Below are 19089 nucleotides of genomic sequence, written 5' to 3' on the forward strand. Positions count from 1 at the left end.
CTGTTTGAACCCAAGTCATGTCTCCCTATCATTGCTGTCTCCTCATTGCTGAAAAGGCTGCTGATGAAATCTTTCATGAAAATATTTCACTGTGTGTCCCATGGAGTCCCATCCCACCTCTGGACTGCACATTTAAGAGGGATTCTTCATATGCAAAAAGCCATGGACCAGGCTATGTCCTGGTGTCCTACAGTCACCACCAAGCCCTGTGGTCTCTCGTAAGGCAAATCCATATACTAAGCTTTTATCCAGGGTAGCCAACCTGTGTCAGAAAGGCAAGTATAACCTTGTTGTTTCTCTATCTGATTCCAGAAACATCCCTTCATTCTGATGTATGAGGAACGCACAGTGGATGTTGCATGCTATGTTTGCAAAATCCTGGATCAAATGCCAGCAACTCCCAGCTCTCCAATGTATGTCGATTGATATTGCTGCTACATCAAACTCTAGAAAAAGGGCTGAGAGAAAACAAGCTGTAAAGAATTTTCATCACATATTGCAGTGTTTTTAATGCTCGCCCAGACACCATGTGCAATAATATTGGTGTTATTTCCATCCTGTCTGTATAATGTTGTCACATATAAGTGCATCCCTGTAATACCTGATCACACAGTGTTAGTGTTGGTCAAAGAGAGACCTCATCTGCTCTTTTGTGGACATATTCATGAAATGTGGAAATAAGTACATTTATTTGTTGACCGTGATTGGATAGCACCTAAAATTCATTTCTAGACTCAAAACCTGGGGACTTCTCAGCAGCTACTGGAAAGATTTTTCTCTCAAACTCTTCCAATTGTTGTTTCAAGTAATAATAAAAAGCAAACAAACAAAAGTTAGGCGTTGTCTGTCTGAACATTAAGAGACTTTGCCTGGAGGGAGAAGAACTTGCTTAGCCAACGAGATACTTTGCCTTCTGGAGCTAGAAAGGCAAAGGAGAATTTTATTCTTCACAAAGTGCAATAGATTTACTGCTATGAAATTCTGTTGCTTTACAGTCGCTGTGTACTTTCTGGGGACAGTGTGCTCAGCTGACCTTCCTGTTAAAGAGAGATCATGTTTAAATATAGTGAATATGTCTTTACCAAAAATACATTGCATTGAAAGAGGCTAACATTAAACTATTCAGAGATGGGACATAATGTATTCTTTCTCCTTTTACCAAGCCAGCCACTCTTCACTCTTAACTAGGTGTCCTGTAAATTGTTACCTGGTAAGATAAGACCTAAAGAATTATTAAACTACTCAATTGAATTATAACCTGCTTGTGACCTGATTTATAGCTGCACAGTACTCACCACCAGCTAGCTTTGCTTTGATTTCAGCGAGTGCCGTTCATAAAGTCTGCAGCTGTTTTAGTGAGCCACAAATGAATGTGATTTCTAGCCTGTTTCTCATGCTCTTCACTGTCCCCAACCCTGATGCTAGCACCTTTTCACTGACCCTAAGCCCAGCCCAGCAGCACTGCCACTTTCCAGCCTATTGTCCCTAACAAAATCAAACCTCGGTGGTTCCTTCTCACCACTGCAAGCAGGATGGTGGGGATGCTCTCCTGCCACACTGGGCTCTGTGCCCGTCACGCTACTGCAAATGTGATGCTTTGCTTAGCTGGTTGGAGATCTTGCTCACCTTCTTCTGGGCATATGTAACCTTTTTTGTTACTCTCAGTAGCTCTTGTTATTGAACCTAGAGTGAACTTTGCTAAGACTGGTTAGTGCAAGGTAGTGGAGATGAAGGAGCAACTAACACCTGGGGTTTTAGCCGACCCTGCCAGGCCAGGCAAGGTGTGACCTTCTGGCTGACTGCTGAGCACACAGCAGATCAGTCTCTCTCTCTCTCTTTTTGTTTTTCATTTGACATCTTTTTCTGAGATTATTTTTTTCTGAAAACTTTTTATTTCCCCCACAACATTGCAGTTTTCAGACATTTCGTAGCATACCAGGGATAAATTGGAGCCTGTGTGGTCTGTGATTTCCATTTGAATTGACTAATTTAGGCACTTGGTATGATTTTGTCAAAGTGAGAGCAACCCACTCACAGCTCTGTGGCAAAACCACACCCAGGATGAGGAGGTTTAGAGATGCAGTGGGAGTGAACACGCAGCGAGTGGTACTGGCGGGATTTCCCTGGAAGGGGCTTCCCAGTTCAAACCAATACCAAGTGCAAACTGGGCTGCTACAAGAGCACTGGGGATCAGCACATCCCTGCCCAGCTTGTCAGCTGGGAAAGGAGAGCGCCAAGGCCATACTTGGAGACGAGGTATTTCTTCAGCCACTGAAGGGACACCACTGCCTAAGGCTTGCAGCGCTGTGCATCTCCCGCTTGGCTGTTGGAGCCGGTCCTTCTGGCACCGCAGGCTGGTGCCGATGTGATCCCCCAGGACACAGAGGGCCCTCAGCTGCCACCCTACTAGGCAGGGAGCTATGGTCCCCAGGCCCTTCCTGGACTGTGTTCCTGCAGGGTTGCGCACCAAGTGGGATGGCCACTAACGTCTACCCAAGACAGAAAAATCAGAATTTTCTGAAGTTACTAGTCATTCCCAACAGCTCTGATTAATCACAAAAAGTATTAGTTGAACAGGATAGATACGTAGCATATCTAAAGCAGTAATTCTCCCCCCAGCCCTCTAGTCTCACAAAACTCAGTTTTCCTCAGGCTTGGCAGGTTCCCACAGCTGTGGTTCATCTCGCTGGCCTTCAGCCACCTCTAATGGGGATCTCAGGCATGACTGAGTTTCACAAGGTGCTGGCCAGGGGAGTACAGAGTTGTAGATCGAGTCAAGACAGACACATTTAGAGGTGCTCTGCTTCTGTCCCAATCTTTCAGCCATTAACGGCTGTTTCACAACATCTCCTCGATGTTCACTGAGATGACCCCTCCCAAAAGATCTGTTTCTCTCCAAAGCAAGCAGCTATCTTTTATGCTCATTCAGCATGGCTGGGGTCTGTTCTCTGCTGCTGACCCCATCCCATGCTCATTTTCAGCAGCATGACTGGTTTGCTTCCGATGGACGGGAAATGGAAACATGAAGCTTTGAGCTGCAGGTGCCAGAGTCAGGTTTGGAATGTGCTGTGGCATGGATGGCTGTACAGGACAGGTCTGGTGTATTAAAAAAAATATTATGAACTATTAAGGGTGCACCATTTATTAAGATGTATCTTTATTAAAAAAAAAGGTGTATAGTGTTCAGAAGCTGTGAAAATAGTGTAAGAACTGTACATTGTGAACTCTGGTTATTTTTTTTTCTTGTACCATAGAAAAAAATGTATAAAAAATTATCAAAAAGCTGATGTGCAGGGATGTTGCCTTATTGTCTGTAAAATGGAGCTCAGGAACATAACCGCTTCAGAGAGCTTCAGAGTATTTTAACCGGTATCCTGGTTGGACTTCCTCCTCTATTTAAGATATTATACATGGATCAGAGTGTTTATGTAATAGACTACCCTTTTGCCTGCAGGTCAGTTGTAATAAAACTAGGATGCGACCGTGACCTTGTTATTTTCATTTTGTAAGGTCAGACATAAATGGGAAGAGGCATTTAAAGCTGTTGAAATACTTGACTTCCAGGCCCTCCCTCCAGGTGGAAGTAGCTGTACAGGAGTAAAGCAGCCTTCGGTTAGAAACTGCTTGTGCTAAATTAAAAATGAAAAAAAATAGAAATAAAGCATAGGAAGATCTGGAGATCTGGATATATTTTCTTTCTTTGGAAGACTTCTGAGAATTCAGCAGCTCCTCTGTGCTCTTGGAGTGTGAGCCCTGTTTGCTGCACTGGGAGCACTGATAGGATCTGGTGGCTTGAGACACCTTGTCCCTGCGAGGAGGGCAGGTGGCTGTGCCCACAATCTGGGGATAGAGCAGCTGATGCTCACAGCCTTGTAGGCTTATTTTATTTTAATGAGAGCTGTCACTGTCTGCAATGTTCAGATGATTTAAGAGTACTGAGTCCTGTGTAATTCCTACTGCCAAGACTCCTGGTGCTGGGATAAGTGTCTCCTGCCTGGAAGCCGTGGAGGGCTTGGAAACCATCCAGGTAGGTGAAAAGAACTGGACCCCAGCAGCGCCACCAGGAAAGAAGACGGTGTCTGGGCAGAGGGGCCATCCACAAGTGCCTGCAATGCTCAAAGTGGCTGGAAGGGACCACACCAGGAGTGCGGGAGTGGTGAGAGGGAGAGCACGAACATACTGGCAGGGATCGTTGGTCACACGTAACACAACTCAGGACTAGAAGTACTGACGAACTGGTGGAGCAGCAGGACATTGGCTCTCGCGATGTTCCTTCACTTGGAGGCTGAGAATTTTGTCAAGAGAAGGAAAGGCAGGCAATGGAGCTGAAGAAAGGCTTGCTACATAGAAATACATGATGTGATAGGTTTGAGGTGGTTGAAATCTGTCAGCTTAAATAAATTCAGTGGTTCCATCACATCAAAGTGTTGTTATCTTGTTTATTTGTTTGTTGTTTGTTTGATTGATTTGTTTTGTTTTTTGAAGTTTCCTGTTCACAGCACAATACCTGGGACATTTTTGGACCACTTCCTGTCCTCACTCTTCAGCCAGAATTCAAGACTGCTGCTGATTTAGTGACCTCCAGGCAGAAGATAAAATCCACCACACACTGGGGTAAAAGTCCTTTCCTGCTGGGCAGATACTGGAGCAGCTCTTCACCTCATAGCTCCACAAATGGGAGTTGCCCTGGGATTGTGTTTCTTTTGCACCACAACCTTCCTTTGTGTACTGAGATTCATTCTAAAGAAATCTGTCACAGCTGATAAGAAGCTGAAGGAAGCTGGTGGCAAGATGTGAGTCCACCTGTACCACTCTGCTGGGTATTCCCATTCTCTTCAGGACACAGAGGATCCTGCTAGTCTTTTCCCCTGCAACCACGTGGCATGTAAAAAGGCCTGTGTTTGTGGTCATTTCAGGTTCTCTAAGTTGCCCTGTTGAATACATCCTCGGTTTTCCTTTCATTTTCCCTTCCCTTCCCTTCCCTTCCCTTCCCACCCCACCCCACCCCACCCCACCCCACCCCTTTTTCCCTCTGTCCATTTCCCTTTCCCTTTTCCCCTTTTTTCCTCTCCCTTTTTTTTTTTCTCTTTTTTTTTTTTTCTTTTTCCCTCCTGTACACTCTTACACTCTTCTTGCCCATGTGGACTTCACCACCTTCATGGAGGACTCCTGTTACCATTGTATCATTGCTGAGGGCAGTAAAGGAAGCCTCTGGCCCACACCTCAGACGCATCCCCTGTGTCTCGGCCAGGACCCATGCCTGAGCGTTGACACAGTTGCTGCTCCTTTGAGCCTTGGATCAGCCCAGCATTCCTGGTCTGAATGAGCTGTGATGGCTTTTTCCAGCCCTGGGGCTAGGGATCCTCCCATGGCCAACATGACCAGGTCCATGTCTCAGCTCTTGCTTTCCCTCTGTAGCACTGCGTGGGCTCTGAGGGTGCCCCAGTCACTGCGGGTGGTGCCGAGCTGAGGAGCAGCACTTTTGGCCGACTGCCAGGGAGACTTCGAGCGGCTGGCAACTGTCCCTGTGCCCAGTGGTGCACCCTGACACCTCATACCACTTCCTTATATCTTTGTGCCTATCTGCAGGGCTGAGGTGCTCCTGATATCTTCACCAAGCATTATATAGCACCCAGAAATTATAAACTTTCATTTACATTTATTATGTGTCTATGGTACTCCAAGAGCAATTCAGATGAGTCCCAACTCCTCTCTGTGTGGACATAAGCAGTACGCATGGACATGTGCAGTACCACCTTTCCCATGTGGAGTATTTTGAGTTTTGTGATCTATATTTCCACTCATCTTCTGCTTTGGCTTCCCCTAGCCTTCCTCCCCACCTCTTGTCTCCTTTAATTGCCTGGTACGAGTAAACAAGGTGCTGAGACCCAGCTTCCTCCCAGAGGCACTGCTTAGAATAAAAGCTCCATTTACAGTCCGAGTCCCGATACAAATCACAAGCGTGGTCATTGCTTTCAATGTGTGAAGCGTGCAGGGGAAGAAGGAATGGCTGCTCTGAAGAACAGAAGTGAGCTCTTGATTTTTTACATTGTGTTCAAAGCTGTGCAAATGCCTCGAGAGCAGGCTGAAGCACAAACTCCCCCTCCTGGCGATACGGTGTGCCACTGTTGTGCTGGGAATAAAATACAGAGCTGGCTGCTTGGTGGGACCTTGGGGTGTCTGCCAGGCAGAGTGTGAACACAAGCCGTTATCCTCGTATAAGTCCCGGATAGGAGGGCTGGTCAGGCCCTACTGCCAAGAGAAAACCAGTTTCTCCAACCATTTGTTACTTCAAGCTGCAACCCTCTGCTCAGCTGGCATGCAGCACTGGAGTGCTGGGTGCAGGGACGTTACTCTGCAGGTGGAGCTGTGCCAACTCTCCCAAAAGCACATGCAGGATCTGAGAGCGGGAAGGGTGAAAGGATTTGGTGTACATAAAGGCTGAGTGCTCACATTAGGGTAGATGCTACACTAGAAGGCTGTTGGAGAAGGTGTTTTTTGTGACCCTAACACCTTGTTAGACATCAGACACCTGCTCTGGTTCATTGTCGACAGTGATCTGTCCTTTCTTTTCCATTTTTTTTTCCATTACTGACATGTCAACCACCTCAGACAGAAATAAAAGAAAAAAAAATAGGGGTGAGAAAAATCCAGATCTCTCATTTTTTTTTCTGCTTCTGGGAGGAAAACTTACTTTCATGGCCAACAACGGAGGAAGTCTCACCTTTGGCCAGATGGGAATGCAGCTTTTTGGATAGAGATGGAGTTACATAATAACGCAGCAATCCAGATTGTGTTCAATCAGCTTATTTTGAGAAGAGGAGGAGATCCTGCCTGACCTCCCAGGGAAAATAGGTTTCCCATCAGATTCAAGATGGACTGAGACCCTGTCCTGTGCAGCACACCAAGCAGTTCCACAACGAACGGACTACAAGTGATTTGACTTGAGAGGCTGCTGTGTGTTTATGAGGCCCTCCAGATAATTGCAGAACTGGTTCATGAGCCACCCAGTTCACGACCATTTCTAGTCCCACAGACCCTGGAGGCATGCTGAAATCTCAGAGAGAGACAGAAGACCAGGAGTGCTGTTCCATGCCAGCAAGTGCACCTCAACAAGATGAAGATGCTTTAAGAGAAAATACCAAAACACAGAGAAAACTGTGCATGGTGGGCTGTTGTACCACAACCTTTTGCATAGCTCAGACAATGGCTATTCTCTTAGCCCCCTGCAGCAGGATCACACGCTTCTTTCTCTTTCTCCATCTGCACCTGAGTTTGTGCTGGAAAAGCAAGGGGGAAATAAATGAGGAAGGGCAGAAACAGATCCACATCCTGGGACTCCACATCACAGTGATTTCCTGAAGACATTTGAAATTAAGCCCAATTTAAAGAGGTTGGTGGAAACCTTATTGAAATCCAGCCAATTCCTGTTTCCTGTGAAAATGCCAGTGTGGCTGACTTCATTTTTTTTAATGGAATCACTGTCAGCAGTACATTTCCAGTGAATCGTGCTGGAGCCACTTTGCATGTTGCTGGCTATGCTTGGCAGCAGAAAGGGGAATTACTTGGATGGGCCCATCCAGTGGGGGTGGGAGAAGTTCAAGTGTCCCTGCAGAGCATTTTCTTACCACATGAGCAACTCAGGAGACACTCAGTGGCATCTGCTGAGGTCTTGTGCTTTTTTTTAGAGCTTCTGGACTAGTTTTAGCTTGCCTGGAGCTTTGCTTTAGTTTGTTTATCTGTAACAGCAACTATCTAATGACAGGATGATCATTACTTGCTTTGTTTTAGCTTTCTTACAATTGTGTGATGTAACACACTGTTACATATATATTTTGTAACTACTAATAATGAGTAGTTATTCTGTGTAGAAAGAAAGAGCTATGACTCTATAGTAAAATGCAGTGTAGAAGACTATAGACATGGGATGACAGCAGGGGCCTGAAGAAACAGGCACAGGATGAAGCCATAGATCCCAGGTCTATAGACAACTCACCAGTGGCCAGCCATTGGTCATCAAAGGAATGTATTTTTTTTTGGGGGGGGGGTAAAACCAGCCTTAAACAAAGATGAAGAACAAGCCTCTAACATATGTAGAACACAGCATGTACATTAAATTCAAATGTAATGTGGAATTATAGGCCACCTATATGAAGAATGAGCAACTGAAGACCATGTTAGGAAAGGAATAAAAATGACACCACCCCCCACCCCCCCCACCCCAGTTCCTTACAGACAATTGTAAAGTGAGGAGGAAAAACACATCAGCATAGCTTGCCCCTCCTGGCAGAGACTGAGGATGCTGACACATGCCATGGCATCGCATACCCACCTCCTTGGGGCTGAAGGCATCAACTCTAACCTGCAGAGAGGTTCAGAGAGTGAGAGAAAGGTGAGCAGAGCCCTAGAGGAAGGGGATAAATACAAGGAAGTCTGTGAACATAGATTTTAATTGTATGCAAAAAACTATTAGTGTCATTGTAACAGTACTAAAAAAATATATATATTTTTTTTATTCATCTAAGACATCAATGAAACTAACAGTAAATTCATGGCTTTGTGTTAAAAGTATGTTTCATTTTGCCTGTAGCAACATTTTGAGTGTAACAAAATGGTAGGAATACAAAGAACCTAGTTGGTAAATTGGACACAACAAATTGGTAGCAGATTGAGTGTGGAGGTGCTGTGATTAAAAAGAAAGCATCTCTATGAAGGCCAACTTCACCTCTGGGTAAGCCCAGCAGTGCAGATACCTTTGGTGGGCTTGAAAAAAAGCTTTTCGTACTGCCATAACACTATCAGTATGCTATTGTGAACAAATGCCTGGGCTTTAAAACCAGATGGAGACTATGCTGAAGCCCACTCAGAACCTGAGTGCAACTTGCACAGCCAGAAGTCCCTCTTCCTTGGTGGCCTCCTTTTAGGTGTCGCAGATGTGTGTGTGGGGGGGGTGACAGCAGAGGGTCTGTGTGCCCCGGGGGGTGCAGAGGCTCCGTGCAAGGGTAAGGAGTGGCCCTGGTCCCTCCCTGTGTGATTTGGGTGAGAGGTGTTGGAGGCTCTGGGGGACCTGCCGGGAAGGAGCAGAGGGATCTGGTGGTGGGTGGCCCGGTGGGTGGCCGTGTGCTGTGCAAGGGGTGGCAGGGCTCTGTGCCGGGGGGCAGGCACAAGGGTGATGCCTGTGCTGGTGTGGGGGCAGGGAGGACCACCAGGGGCCTTCAGCCGGTGGGTGGGTGCAGGGCGCTGGGCTGGGGGCTGCTGGGGATGCGGAGGCGGCCCTGGAGTGCATGAGAGGGCCGGTGGGGGTCTCGCAGGGCACCGGGAGGCGGTGCTGGAAGGCACCCGCTGCAGGGCAGGGGCCAGCTCGGAGGCTTTGGGGCTCCCCATGCAGCAGGGGCTGCGAGCTCCACACCACACACCCGAGGGCACAGCATTGCTCTGCTGAGCCCAGAGGGGCTGAGGGTGGTGCTTCCCTGCGATGCTTGTGAGGGGAGACTGCCCAAAACGGGGTCTGTCTGGACCTGGAACTTGGTGGAAAGGTGTCACTGATATCTCCGTGCCTCCCATGGAGAGCACAGCGGATGGTGCACTGAGCTGCCATCTCACGTTTAAAAAAAATCTTTCCAAAGGCAGAAATCATGTTATTTGATATTTGGAACATTTTTTGGCTATATCGCCTGTATTTTTCAGGAAGGCCCAAGAATTGGACATCACTGGGATCCTCCAGCTGGGCTTCTGCAGGAAACAAAACCCCTTGGGACAGGCTGTGTGGGAAAGCCACCCACACATCAAGGCAGACAAACCCAAGGAGGCACTAATGCTGTGGGGGCACGGAAAGTGCAGCTCAGCAGTAGGTGCTGAGCAAAAAAGGCAAAGAACCATGGCATTGCTCTGGCACAGGGTGTAGCTGGAAGGATGAGTGCTATCCAAGAGGCCAGACACTGTGGCATGGGAGCAAGGCTGTAAAGCAGTGGGGGCAAAGCTGAATCTGGAAATGAGGGACCCTGCAGCGACTGGAGGGGTCTGGCTCTGGCATACCTGCCTGGGCGGGCAGGCAATTGAAGCAGCTCCCAAGCAGGACCCAAGGGGTCCCCAGCACTCCACTGGGGGGTTGCCAAGTGTGGAGGGGGCTTTGCTTGTGCTTCTTCTGCCAAGGCAAGGGGATGGGAGAGCAGGTCCTGTCCTGCTGGTACAGCCTGTCCGTCCCAAGGGGATAGCTCTGGTGGGGCTGGAGAACCACCAGCCTGTGCAGAGCTGAGCTGAGCACTTCTCTGGGCAGCAAGGCAGCTTGGCTGCAGGTGTCTTAGGAGGGATAGGGCCTGGAAGGACCTCAAGTGACCCTCTGATCCTTCCCCCTCCTCCACAGAAGACTCTTAGTCTGGGCTTGGCCTCCTTGGTTTCCTGTAAACTGTCAGTTTATAGGAATGAAAATAATCAGACCAAGAAGACTTTAAACAGACAACTTATGGTGACAGTAAAAGAGCAGACAGATTAGGGGAATTCCACAAAAAATAAAGGATGCTCCAGTCTGTAGCTAGATACCAGTCCCTTGCCCCTCTCCTCCCTCGGCATGGCCTGTCACTTCCAAAACTTTGCTGGCTCTCGGCCCTCGTGGGACCAAATGAAAGCACGGCACCCAGCTGAGCTCTCCAGCCCACTCCTGCTGCTCCCCTGTGGGCAACGGGAGGTTCAGCCCTGGCCAGGAGCTCAGCTGCTGGAAAATTTGAAGGTGTTTGGTCAGCAGCCCAGAGTACCAGCAGCTCCCTTTGAACAGGATGCTGACCAGTGGAGCAGGGTTTGCAGGAGAACAAAGCAAAACCAAAGCCGACAGAAGGAAAAGTCTTTGGAAATGGGAGACTGGTTAGAAATCTCCCAGGAGAAACTGTTTCTTTAAAATCAAACTTCTGCAAAGATTGTAGCTGCTCCCTGGAATGGGGCTGAAATGAAATGAACACAGCTGGGATGGCTGTCACTGCCCCAGCCCAGCAAAATCAAACAGCAGACTGCGAGCAGACGTAGTGGCAAGACAAAGGGGTTTTTAATAATGAAGGTGTTGCTGGTAACATAGGTAAGGAAATGTGCTTGCTTACAACTTTGAAGCTGACAGCATCCCTTTAAATAAGGAAATACATTTGTTGAGAGGAGAAAGTTGTCTGGAAAGCCCTGTACAATGACGCAGTGTAGCAGCTAACACTACTCTGATTCAAGTGCTATTAATATTCTTCATGGAACGGCTTCTAAAAATCTCTCACTTAGAAAAAGATTTTTTTTTAAAAAAATGCAACCTGTGATCGTCTATCCTAGCAGTGCATTGTGACCATTTGTACAATAGAAAAGTGGTGCTTTAAATAGTGACTTAAAAGCTACTGCCATGTTCTTTATACAGCATGCAACAACGCCATAAGCTGAGACACAGCAGTGGCCACAGAGCCTCCTCTGGCAGCTCCGGCAGCCTTGGGTGCGGGTGCCCCGCAGAAGCCGTGGCCAGGCTGCCCGTGGTGCCCCTCGCACTGGGCCTCCTCCCCAGCTGCCGCATCTCCAATGTGATGTCTTTCCAGTAACACGAATATTAAATACACACAGTCTGTAAATAGTTTAACAATCTTTGTCAGCAACAATATTTACTTTGGCAAAACCAGAATTGCAAAGAAGTAGATGTGTCCGTCAAAGAGTCTGCAGTAAGTTCTTTGGTGGAAGCCAAGAAGTGAAGCAAAGGCTCCTCCTCATTAGAGCCCGAGGAAGTATATTGCACAGAGACTTGCAGGAGAAACGCTGGTGACTTCAAACTGGAGGCATTACTGCAGGAGAGCATCCATCTTCGCTGGCTTCACAAGAACAAGCTCCTCTAGGCTCAGTGATTCACAGCTGTTCTCCAGATGGCTTTGCTCTGAGCTGGGTGAACAGTGATGCCGGAGTAAACTTGGGAAAGGAGGATCACTGCTGGGGATCGAGGAAGAATGAGAAAAAGGAAGCCTTCTGGATGGCGGAGGAGTGGAGACAGCAAAGCAGGTGCTCACACAAAACCACAGGCACACAAGGGCCTGCTCAGCCCTGTCCCACACCAGGTGGCTGAATGGCTGCTCCTGGCTGCCCCTGCTCCCAGGTCATGCAGGGCAGTGGAGATCCACCCCGATTTTTGGCTGTGCAGAGGACAGCCCCTGCAAAGCTTTGCTGTATTTTCCATATGACTTGCTCCTACCTTGGATCAGAACATATTAACACTTCATCTATACCACACTAGCTGGGACACGCCAGCTGCACCAGAATGCCACAGCCCTTCAATACCTGCACCTGAGGCCTGAGCAGCTGCCTCCAGCATCCAGACCTCTCTGCTTCAAGGTCACAGGCTTCAGCCTGATTCAGTTCAGACTGCAGCCAGGACAGCTCTTTGGCTTTCAGCCCCACAGGCAGCCTGAGAACATCCCAAAGTACCACCATGAACATCGGCTCCATCTCTCACTCACCTGGAGCACAGCTGTGCAGGGACTGTGGGAACATGGCTTTGGGGACAGAAGGAAGGATGTAAGGCAAGTCTGGCTGTACAGAGAAGTGTGTTTGTTGCCCTGGCTGGGCAGAGCCCTTGGACCTCCCTGCTCCCAATCCTCCTGACCTGGCATGGCTAAGGTGAGCCATGCACAATGGCCTAAATAGCTGGACAGGCAAAAGGGAAGGGGGCAGCAACCTCTGGATGATTCCCTGTTGCTTCCCAGCTGAGGTGTCCTCACCACACAGTTTTGTCATGAGCTGCTCCAGTTCTCATGGGAGTGACTGCTAAAACTGGGGAGAAAAAGGTAAGAGGAACAAAATCGAAGTTCTAGACAACTGTCAATCTAAAGGAGTGTTGATAAAGGTATCCTTTGTGGGGATGTGTCAATGGAGGAAAACCAAAGTACCAGAGCTGTTGAGCTGTCACTTTGCAGTAACAGGAAATTCAAACAAGTTTATTCACTGGGAAAATGGCTCCAGTTTCCCCTGATTCTGGCATGTTAGCCCTATGTGTTCTCCGGCATGACGGAAACACTGCGCTGGCTGCTGCAGGCTTATAGTATCCTGCCTCCGCCGCCCTCCTGTTCACCACTGCTGCAGGTGAAGGTCCATGCTGGTGTTCAGATTGAGATCAGTAACATCTAGGAAATCAATGTTGAAGATGCTGGGGCCCGCAGAGGTGAGCGAGCCAAAGCCGGTGGCAGAGCTGGGGGGGGTGAGGTCCAGCCACTCCATCGTTTCCCATGGAGATTCAGTGAAACTCATTTGTAAACCAGAGCCATCAGCAGGGGAAGGGGAGAGCTGTGTTTCCATTGGTGAAAGGGGAGTCTGTAAAATCTCCGGGGAGGTGAGCAGTTCATCTGCAGCTTTGCTGGAGAACCCCTCTATCATCCCTTCGAAGTGGGACTCTTCTCCTCCCATCTTCAGTAGGGCAATTTCACTGACTCTCCCCAGTGGGCTGTGAGCATTCAGCAGGACCTCGAGGTGAGTGTCACCACCGCCTGGACAGTGCTCGAACGGGAGCTGGGTGGAGGAGACCTGTTCGAATGCGGCAGATGACTTTGGGAGAGAAGTGCTGGAGTTCCCTGTAGACACTGTTATGTGAGGTACTTTCTGCAGGCAGGACCGGTCTTCCTTGGCATTGGCTGGCATTTCTGTGCAGCAAACAAGACCGGGTTGAAGTGCTTTGGCAGTGCCCATCACTGCTGGCCCAGAGGCACAGCCAAGGCCCCTGAGCTGGGCTCCTGGGCTGGGCATGCTTGCACAAACCCACTCCCAACTCAATCCCTTTGGCATTGCTCACCCACCCTCCCTGTGGGAAGCCCCCCATGTTCCCACTTCCTGATCTCAGCTCCCCTGGTTTTGGACCCCATCTCTAGGACTTGAGCACTGGCAGCTGTCCCCATGGGGGCGGGCATGGATAGGGTCATGCACGAGAAAGGGCACTGGCAGCTATCTGCACAGGGGAGAGCACCGCAGTGCTCTACGTGGGAGGTGGCACTGGCAGCACTGGGAGTGGTGGAGGGCAGCAGGGGCTCTGCGTGGGGAGGGCGCTGGCAGTGCTGTCACCCCGCAGTCCTTCCTGAGCAGGCTGCATAGGTGACACCCTGAGCCCAGACTCCCGCAATGGTTTGGGGCATGTGCAGAAGTAGGCTCTGGCAGGCTTCCTCACCAGCACAGGTCCGGTGTGGTTTTGGAGTCAATCTCAGTGGCTCCTGGCATAGGGAGGCAAATGAAAGCTGCACCCAGCTCAGGCAGCTCCACTGGAGCACACTGAGAGCTCTGGGCCCCACCGACCTATGCCTGATGGAGGGGAAGCCCTGGAGGGAACAGAGAAGCAGTGCGTACCTCCGCTCTCAATCAGCACGTCCAGGAGTTCGTCCATCTGCTGACTTCGAGTCATCTGCTGCAGCAAACGGCAAAGAGGAGAGTAGAGGGCATTAGGAGGAGAGTCCCTCCAGCCACGCGCCAGGTAGGTGGCTCTAGACCCCATGAGAGGCGCATGGGGCTGGCAGCAGTGTTCAGATGAGCACCGCAGGGACCTGGGACACGTGCAGCAGATCTGGAGAGCACTGAGCCAGGTTCCCCCTGCCCTGCCACCGAGCCTGTCTGTGCTCAGTGACACTGCAAACTGCCTCTGCCCAGAGCAACCAGGACATCCAGACCTGGACCTGGCATCTAGCACTGGCACGTGCCTGCTTGCAGTCCCAGCAGCCTCACTGGGGATAACGTAACGGCATCCTCCTCTCCCTGACTCCATACTGGAAGGACTTTCTGCACACCTCCCTGCCAGCCAGCGTAAGCCAATTTTTAGCACTGCCAATGGTATCACTCTATGTTCCTAAAGGCACCGCGACCGGCACTGAGGCTGCTGACGGACTGTCACAAGAAGTAAGGAGTTTGTGGGAGACAGGAGCTCCTCCCCATGGGAGCACCACTCCAGGATAAGGCTAAGGGCATGTGGCTCCAGGATAAGGTTAAGCAGATGGCAATCAGCAGGGCACTTTGCTAATGGGCTAGGTGAGGTGTCCCAAAGAATGGCCATTAGGGATGCTCCAGGGTCTGTTTCCCTGAGCACCCTGAAGAAGAAGACAACGAAGTCCTGGGGCATTTGTATGGGATGTCTGGACCCCAGGCACCTTTCATCAGCACAGAAGATGCTATCCCTTCTAGCACAGTGTCTGACTGCTTTGTGGCAGTCATTTAGTAACTGACTCTTCAAAGAATCCCCATTCCTTATGTAAAAAGGCTTGTCCTACCCAGGGATCCCATAATGGGTTGTAGCTCCTGCAGCTGACAGTTACATTAACCACAAAAGAACACTCTGCACAGCCCTAGCCCTATAGAAAGTAAAAATCATGCAGTTACCTGCTTTACTGCATCCTCATAGGGTGGAGGCTGCTTTACCTCTGAGAGGACTGGGCTTGAATTACAAAAACTTGGGGATGGAATAGAAAACTTTTGACCTGCCTGCGTAGCCATCTGCGTGGGGGAAATACAGGGAAACGGAATCAATGCACAGGGAAAAGGTTACGCTCCTCGGCACAGAGGGAGGCCCTCTTTCGCCCCAGTTGAAGCCAGAACGAAACCAGGAGAACTAATGATATTGCAGGTCAAATCAGCTCAAAGTGCCTGGCCTCTGGGCAGGAAAGAGGGAGGTAAAACAGCTCTTTGGGTTAGCTCTGAGGTCACCGGGGGGATCCAGGGCCGGGTTGAACCCTGGTCACTGACTGAGATCTGGCCGCAGGCACGGTCTTGCAGAGCTGTGACTTTATCTGTGGTTTATCTGTGAATGTGCGGAGCAAGAGGGAGAGGAGGTTATGCCCAGGAGCGCAATGCTCCCCCAGTTACCAGTTGCCTCTCAGCTCCTTCCTTTGGGGACCTTCTCTGTCACTACCTGTCCTGGGACAGCTCATGGAGACTGCCCAAAAGAGTCACTGCCCACAGGCCTTCTCTGTGCCCATACCAAACACCTGCATACTGGTGCCAGCTTTTTGCCAGCAAGAGGGCCACCCTCTTCCAGGAAGGACATCACCTAAAGGTCCAGTGACTGCAAGCCGCTGTTCACCTTGTCTCGAGGCCCACAGGGAAGCCCAGGACAGTGGTTTCACAGCCACGATGAGCTGCAGGACATTGCAAGGCCAACCCCTAAATGTGCTCCTTGTGCTCTGGCAATGGGGAAAGAGCTGGAGGAGTCCTTGAGGTGTTGCTGCTCCCTGCTGGTGCCCCGTGACTGCTCTCTGGTTTTTCTGAGCAATCCCACTGCCTCTCTTGGAGCATAGCCCCACAGCGCTGCACTCCACTGTGCTTTGCACCACGGTGCTCTGTCCCACTGCTTGTTGCACCCCCAGCTCTGTGCCCCACTGCTGAGGTTGCCACTGCACCCTACCCACGGCAGTCACTGCTCTGTGCCCAGATAACCCAGAGCAATGCACCCCATTGCCTCTATCACCCCAGCAGCATGCCCCGCGTTGCCTACTTCACCCCTGCAGCACCGCACCCCGCTGCTCATCCCACTGCAGCACTCTGTTTCTCCTCCTGTCTCACCCCAAGAATGCTGCTCCCCTCTGCCCACCCGACAGCACCGTGCCTGACTGCCCATGTCACCTATATCGCCGTCCTCTGAGCAGCTTAGTGACAAGGCTGCATCCCACTTTGTCACCCCGCAGCACTGCACCCCGCTGACACTGCACACTGCTCAGGGTGCTGGCTGTGGGGCTGTGGCTCCTGAGCTGTCCTGCGTGAGCACTGTGTGCAGTGGTGGTTGTTTTGCGCGCGCCTGTTGCACACTCAGCGCACACCTGCTCTGCATCTGCCCAAACACTTTGCGGGTGCGCCGTGCACCCGGAGCCACTGTGCGTGCTTTACAGACAACAAATATGATGGGTGTTACTACTGCCTGGGGAACCCTGGTAGGGTGTTAGGATGAAATGGGGCTGTGATAAGCAGCCCTTTGTGCTGTTTTGTGTGTTGGCAGCATGTGCCCCTCCCTCTCCAAGCTTTCATAGCACCCTGAGTGCTAAATGAGGAGACACTAAAGGGACAGCTCTGCAGGCCTGAGGGGGTGGCACAAGCTCTGTCATGACTGCAGATCCCAGTGGCAAGCCCTGCTTTATCATCTCCCCAAGAAAAGGCTTCCCATATGACTGGGGTAACTGCCTTCCTTCAACCCAGTGGTTAAAGTACCTTACACTGCTAGGAGCTGCAGTGGCTTAGCAAGATGCTGACTAGTATTGCAGGGCTTCCCCAGGGGCATAGGAAACTGTGCCAGAGACCTCCCGGGGCAGAGGGAGCTGTGCTGGTGCTTCCCCACTGTGGATAGAGCTGTGCCAGGGCTCCTAGGGGCAGAGGGAGCTGTGCCAGGGCTCCATGGGGCAGACGGAGGTGTGCCAGGGCTCCATGGGGCAGAGGGAGCTGTGCCAGGGCTTCCCTAGGGTGGAGAGAACTGTGCCAGAACATCATGGGGCCGAGGAAGCTGTGCCAGGACTCCCACAGGGGCGCAGCAAGCTGTGCCAGAGCCTCCCCTTGAGGGGACATGGAGATGCATCAGGGCTCCTTTAGGGTAGAAGAAGCTGTGCCAATGCTTCCCCAGGGCAGAGAGTTGTGCCAGGTCCCTCCACGGCAGAGGAAGCTGTGCCAGGACTCTCCCAGGACACAGGGAACTTTGCCAGTGCTCACCCAGGGGCAGAGGGAGCTGTGCTGGGGTCCTCTGGGGAAGAGGGAGCTGTGCCAGGGCTCCCCCAGGGCATAAGGAGCTGTGCCAGGGCTCCATGGAACAGAGGAGCTGGGTTGTGCTCCCCCAGGGCAATTGGATGTGGTGGCAGCAGGGTTCTCCAGGAAACACCCTGCAAAGGACCCTGCAGTGCCATTAGCTTCCAATCCATTCTCCATCTCAGCTACTCTGCCTTACAGGCAGCCCCGCATGCTCCTGCAACCCCCTGGGTGCCCATCCTGGATGCCAGCTGTCCCAGCCTGATAGAAAAGCACTCAGAGACATTTGTGTGAATGGCCACAGATATGAGCGTGTTCACCACCTAGATGACAGCTGGGGTGCTCTCCACTTACCGATGCTGTGCGAAGGCAACTGTTGGTCTGTGGGGACCCGCTGCGCCCTTCTGCCTGTGAGCCGGGGGACACCGACAGGAGATAGTGGCTATTAGGGGACGGCGGCAGGCTGATGTGCTGCGGGCTCTTTGCAGCCCCGAGAGGAGAGTGCTGGGGGGAACACTGCGGGCTCAGGAATGTTGAGGAGGTGATGGTGCTTTGCCCTGCAGGCTCCAGGCAGTGGCTATTTACAATGTGAGACAGCTGTGGCACACCACAGTTACTTAACTTATCTGAGCTGCTGGCTTGGCCTTTTAAGGCAGTTTGTTTGGATGCAAATGGGCAGCTGGACACTGCATTTTCTTGCTTGATGGGGACACCAAAGAAATGCTGAGTGGGCTGTTGTTTTTCCTCAAGGCCATTGCTTCTCTTTCGCTTCTGGAGCTGCATCCGTAGCTCTTCCACCTGCCTCTGCTCTTGTTGCAGCTTCCATGTCAATTCATTGATGACCTTCTGCTTCTCCACCAGCATTTTGTCTTTCTCTGTGTCAATCCCTTCCAGCTCCAGCTGGATGCTCCCTCCATTCATGCTGCTCATGAGGCTTTCTTCAGCACTACCATGAACTGGAGATGGTTGAAGACCGAACTGTGGAGAAGACATGGGCCCATCATTGAATGTGTCTGGCAAAGAGCCACTCACAGAGAGGTCGGAGGAGGCTGGAGAGATGGGTGGGGTGGAGCTGGTGCTGCCAAAGTGGTAGAAGCCGTTTGATAACATGCTGGTGGAGGACTGCGACTGGTAACTTGACAACGTGCTTGTTGGAGTGACTGGAAAGGTTACAGTTGTGATCTCACTGAAGTTTGGCACTGCATTGCTGCTGCACTCCTGGAAGGGCCGCAGCCGTTCCATCAGCGCTGTTTTGGTACCGGATACAGGAAGGCCTCTTATTCGAAGCTGCTGTCTCAGTTCTGACACCTAGAAGAAAAGTGACCAATAATCATTCCTTGTGCTTCCCCTTGCAGCTGAGTGCTTTAGAAACGTGACATTTCTCACAACAAGCCT

At 50.7% G+C, this 19089-nt stretch overlaps 2 protein-coding genes across 32 annotated transcripts in view; one reads left to right on the forward strand and one right to left on the reverse strand.

The window, feature by feature from the left end:
• The window catches only part of MAP2K4 (mitogen-activated protein kinase kinase 4), a 94593-nt gene extending 93346 nt beyond the window's left edge, over nucleotides 1-1247 (forward strand). For all 4 annotated transcript variants that reach the window (XM_040530169.1, XM_040530171.1, XM_040530168.1 and 1 more), the window contains one exon: nucleotides 313-1247. In XM_040530169.1, the coding sequence (XP_040386103.1) occupies nucleotides 313-426 (114 nt within the window). In that variant the 3' untranslated portion in view covers nucleotides 427-1247. The remainder of the gene's footprint in view (nucleotides 1-312) is intronic.
• Nucleotides 1248-11013: 9766 nt separating this feature from the next.
• Nucleotides 11014-19089, reverse strand: part of MYOCD (myocardin) — a 255320-nt gene continuing 247244 nt past the window's right edge. For 15 of the 28 annotated variants that reach the window (XM_040530199.1, XM_040530189.1, XM_040530190.1 and 12 more), the window contains 4 exons: nucleotides 18049-19002; nucleotides 15352-15465; nucleotides 14332-14389; nucleotides 11014-13637 (listed from right to left, as the gene is read on the reverse strand). In XM_040530199.1, coding sequence (XP_040386133.1) covers nucleotides 13069-13637; nucleotides 14332-14389; nucleotides 15352-15465; nucleotides 18049-19002 — 1695 coding nt within the window. In that variant the 3' untranslated portion in view covers nucleotides 11014-13068. The remainder of the gene's footprint in view (nucleotides 13638-14331; nucleotides 14390-15351; nucleotides 15466-18048; nucleotides 19003-19089) is intronic. The other 13 variants (XM_040530218.1, XM_040530194.1, XM_040530206.1 and 10 more) reach the window with 2 other exon arrangements.

Source organism: Cygnus olor, chromosome 18 (assembly GCF_009769625.2).
Source record: "Cygnus olor isolate bCygOlo1 chromosome 18, bCygOlo1.pri.v2, whole genome shotgun sequence".
Classification (NCBI taxonomy): domain Eukaryota; kingdom Metazoa; phylum Chordata; class Aves; order Anseriformes; family Anatidae; genus Cygnus; species Cygnus olor.